The sequence below is a fragment of the Hirundo rustica genome, chromosome 24 (assembly GCF_015227805.2).
Source record: "Hirundo rustica isolate bHirRus1 chromosome 24, bHirRus1.pri.v3, whole genome shotgun sequence".
Lineage (NCBI taxonomy): Eukaryota > Metazoa > Chordata > Aves > Passeriformes > Hirundinidae > Hirundo > Hirundo rustica.
The window spans coordinates 5,920,176-5,923,660 of NC_053473.1; the positions used below are offsets into that span (position 1 = coordinate 5,920,176).

The 3,485-nt window shown below is 63.8% G+C and overlaps 1 protein-coding gene across 1 annotated transcript; it reads left to right on the forward strand.

Annotated features, from left to right (window-relative positions):
- Positions 1–285: 285 nt before the first annotated feature.
- On the forward strand, positions 286–3,201 carry CTSE (cathepsin E). Its single transcript, XM_040085557.1, has 8 exons — positions 286–373; positions 903–1,020; positions 1,521–1,639; positions 1,745–1,944; positions 2,337–2,459; positions 2,537–2,678; positions 2,780–2,878; positions 3,037–3,201. Exons 2-8 carry the CDS (start codon positions 903–905, stop codon positions 3,199–3,201), a joined length of 966 nt encoding a protein of 321 aa, XP_039941491.1. The 5' UTR covers positions 286–373.
- Positions 3,202–3,485: the final 284 nt, after the last annotated feature.

Sequence of the window (3,485 nt, forward strand, 5' to 3'; positions counted from 1 at the left end):
ACTCCCAGGGTGGGCACAGGACACTCGCAGGAGTGACCAGCACCCCCAGGGTGGGCACAGGACACTCACAGGAGTGACCAGGATCCCCAGGGTGGGCACAGGACACTCGCAGGAGTGACCAGGACTCCCAGGGTGGGCACAGGACACTCGCAGGAGTGACCAGCACCCCCAGGGTGGGCACAGGACACTCACAGGAGTGACGATGCCCTTTGTCCGCAGGGTGCCCCTGAGCCGGCGCCGCTCCCTGCGGAAGCAGCTGCGGGACCGGGGGCAGCCCTGGCACCTCTGGAGAGCGCAGCGGGGGCTGGACACGAGCACCGAGGACTGCGCCGCCTTCTCGGAGACCAACGAGCCGCTCATCAACTACCTGGATGTGAGCAGGGAGGCTCGGAGCGGTCCCAGATCGCCTGAGAAGTCCCCAAACTCTTCCCCCCACAAAATTCCCCCGCGGCTCCGGGCAGTGCCCGGCGTGCCAGGGCTCGCTGCCTGCCCGGCGCTTCGTCCTCGGGAATGTGAGGACGAGGACGAGGGGGGCACTCAGGGCAGGCGCTGATTTTGTGATTACACCAAATCCAAGTTCCGCGAAATTCGGGTTCCACGTTTTCCCCCACGGAGCAGCCGGAGCTGGAGAGAGAATCCCCCAGCAGGATCCCACTCCCCAATCCCCCAGAGCCCCTCCCTGGTGACCAGGGTCCCCTCAGGGCTCCCTGCTGCCTTTTGTCCTCAGTCCCCGTGGCTGTTCCTTAGATATTTGTGTCCTTCATTCCACCGGGCGCGGCGTGGGGGTGACAGATCCAGCCCCGAGCCCCGGCCGTGCCCCGCAGACACCCCAGGCTCGGCTCCCCGGCGTTTCTGGCTGCGCTGGTGGCTCACGGCGCTCTCTGCTCCCCCTCTTTTGGCAGATGGAATATTTCGGGCAGATCTCCATCGGGACCCCGCCCCAGAATTTCACCGTGGTGTTCGACACGGGCTCCTCCAACCTCTGGGTGCCTTCTGTCTACTGTGTCAGCAAAGCCTGCGGTGAGTGGGGACCCCCTGAGCCCGGACAGGCCACGGGCCACCAGCCCCAGGGCTTCTGACGGAGGTGACAGAAATCCAGGGGGCTCAGCAGGGCACAAAGGGGGCTGTCAGCCATCAGCCAGCCCCAGAGAGCCCAGGCTGCTGCTGTGGGACCAGAGCAGCCCCGAGCAGCCCCAGGGCTGCCCCGGAGCCCAGGGAATTGGGGAATGGGAGTGGATCCCACCGAGCCCCTGGGGCTGCTGCTGCCTGTGACCGGGGACAGCAGCGCTGGTCTGGGCACTCGTTAAACGCTGCCCTCAGCAGCCCTTGCACCCCTCATCAGACTGAAATGGGAGAGGCTTTCTCCCCTCTCAAAACCCAACACAGCTCTCAGCAGAGCCCCCACAGCCCGGAGTTTTGGTCACACCGCGCTGCTGCGTCGCTTTGCCTCACCGGGGCAGCTGCGGGGAAATGCAAAAAATAAATCCATTTCTGGTGACAGATCCCATCTGCTCCCCCAGCCACGCACAGCAGGTTCCAGCCAACCCAGTCCAGCAGCTACCAGGTGATAGGGACGCCCTTCTCCATCCAGTACGGCACCGGGAGCCTGACGGGCATCATCGGATCCGACCAAGTGGCCGTGAGTGACCTTTGGGTGGCCCTGCCCCGGACCTTTGGGTGGCCCTGCCCCGGACGATGTGCCCGGGGCTCGGCAGCCCCACGGAACCCCGCGCCCTCCCCGCAGGTGGAGGGTCTGACCGTGAGCAACCAGCAGTTTGCAGAGAGCATCAGCGAGCCGGGAAAAGCCTTCCTGGACGCTGACTTCGATGGGATCCTGGGGCTGGCTTACCCCTCCCTGGCCGTGGATGGGGTCACGCCCGTCTTCGACAACATGATGGCCCAAAATCTGGTGGAGCTGCCCATCTTCTCCGTCTACATGAGCTCGTACGCGCGGGGCTTTGCTCCGGGGTGTTGGAGTCTGGCAGTGCTTTAGGGAACAGGAGGGGCTGTGAAAATACTGATATTTACTGAGATAATGAAGAGGGGCTTTGCTCCGGGATGTTGGAGTCTGGCAGTGCTTTAGGGAACAGGAGGGGCTGTGAAAATACTGATATTTACTGAGATAATGAAGAGGGGCTTTGCTCCGGGATGTTGGAGTCTGGCAGCGCTTTAGGGAGCAGGAGTGAAAATACAAATATTTTACTGAGATAATGAAGGAGGTTTTGGTACCAGACTGAGCATCGCAGACCTCCAGCCTTACAGCATTTGTGGGGAGGAAATTGGGGTAAATCCACGCTAAACGGACAGAAATCTCTCATGTCTCCTCCTCCCTGCAGGAACCCCGAGTCCCCCCTGGGAGGAGAGGTGCTTTTTGGGGGCTTTGACACCTCCCGCTTCACGGGGACCCTGAACTGGGTGCCGGTGACCCAGCAGGGCTACTGGCAGATCCAGCTGGACAAGTGAGTGGTGCCGGGCAGGGAGGGAGGGCAGGGCTGCGCTGGCAGAGCGGGACAAGGCCCCGCTGCTCCTCTTGCAGCATCCAGCTGGGCGGGACGGTGACCTTCTGCGCCAGCGGCTGCCAGGCCATCGTGGACACCGGCACGTCGCTCATCGCCGGCCCCACCAAGGAGATCAGAGAGCTGCAGAACCTCATCGGGGCCGTGTCCGTGGACGGGGAGGTGAGAGCCAGGGTGGGGACAGGAGGGGACGAAGCCGTGGGGACACTTCCCTGCCGGAGGGGACCCCCCCGGGCAGCCCCTGAGCTCTGGCCGCGTTGCAGTACGCCGTGGAGTGCGGCAGCCTCGACGCGATGCCTGACCTGACCTTCACCATCAACGGGCTGCCCTACACGCTCAGCGCCCAGGCTTACACCCTCGTGGTACGGCCGCGCCTCCCTCCACCCCAAATGCCAGCACAAAGGCGGCCCAGGCTGGCGCTGCGTCCCCAGGGGTGACAAACCCCGCTGGTCTCTGCTCCGCCACCCTTCCTGGGCGCTTCCACGGATCCACCGCCAGCCTTCCGCCTCTCCTTCCCCAGGAGTCCGGTGACGGCGTCACCTTCTGCACCAGCGGCTTCCAGGGGAACGACGTGCCCCCTCCCACGGGACCCCTCTGGATTTTGGGAGATGTTTTCATCCGTCAGTTCTACTCCGTCTTCGACCGGGGGAACAACATGGTGGGCTTGGCCCCCGCCGTCCCTTAGGGCTGTGAGGCGCTCGGGGCAGGAGAGGAACGGACCTCGGCAGGGCGGTGGGTGGCACCGCGTCCCCCTCAGCGTCCCCAGGGGATGGAGACACCCAGGGGTGCAGCTGAAGGGCCGGGCAGGAGCTCAGACCGCGCCAGGACACTGTGAAATAAAAACCTCTCGAGCAGCTCTGTGATCTGCTCGGCGCATTCCCTGGTTTTGAATCCTGAGCCAATAAAAGCTTTAATAAGCCCAAACTTCTCCTGCTTCCGTCAGCAGCAGCCCAGCAGAAATCCTGCGCG

Coding starts and splice junctions, on each gene's coding strand:
- CTSE (XM_040085557.1), top strand. CDS start 903: ATGGAATATTTCGGGCAGATCTCCATCGGGACCCCGCCCCAGAATTTC. Junction 1,640..1,744: donor TCGGATCCGACCAAGTGGCC/GTGAGTGACCTT, acceptor CCCTCCCCGCAG/GTGGAGGGTCTGACCGTGAG. Junction 1,945..2,336: donor TTCTCCGTCTACATGAGCTC/GTACGCGCGGGG, acceptor TCCTCCCTGCAG/GAACCCCGAGTCCCCCCTGG.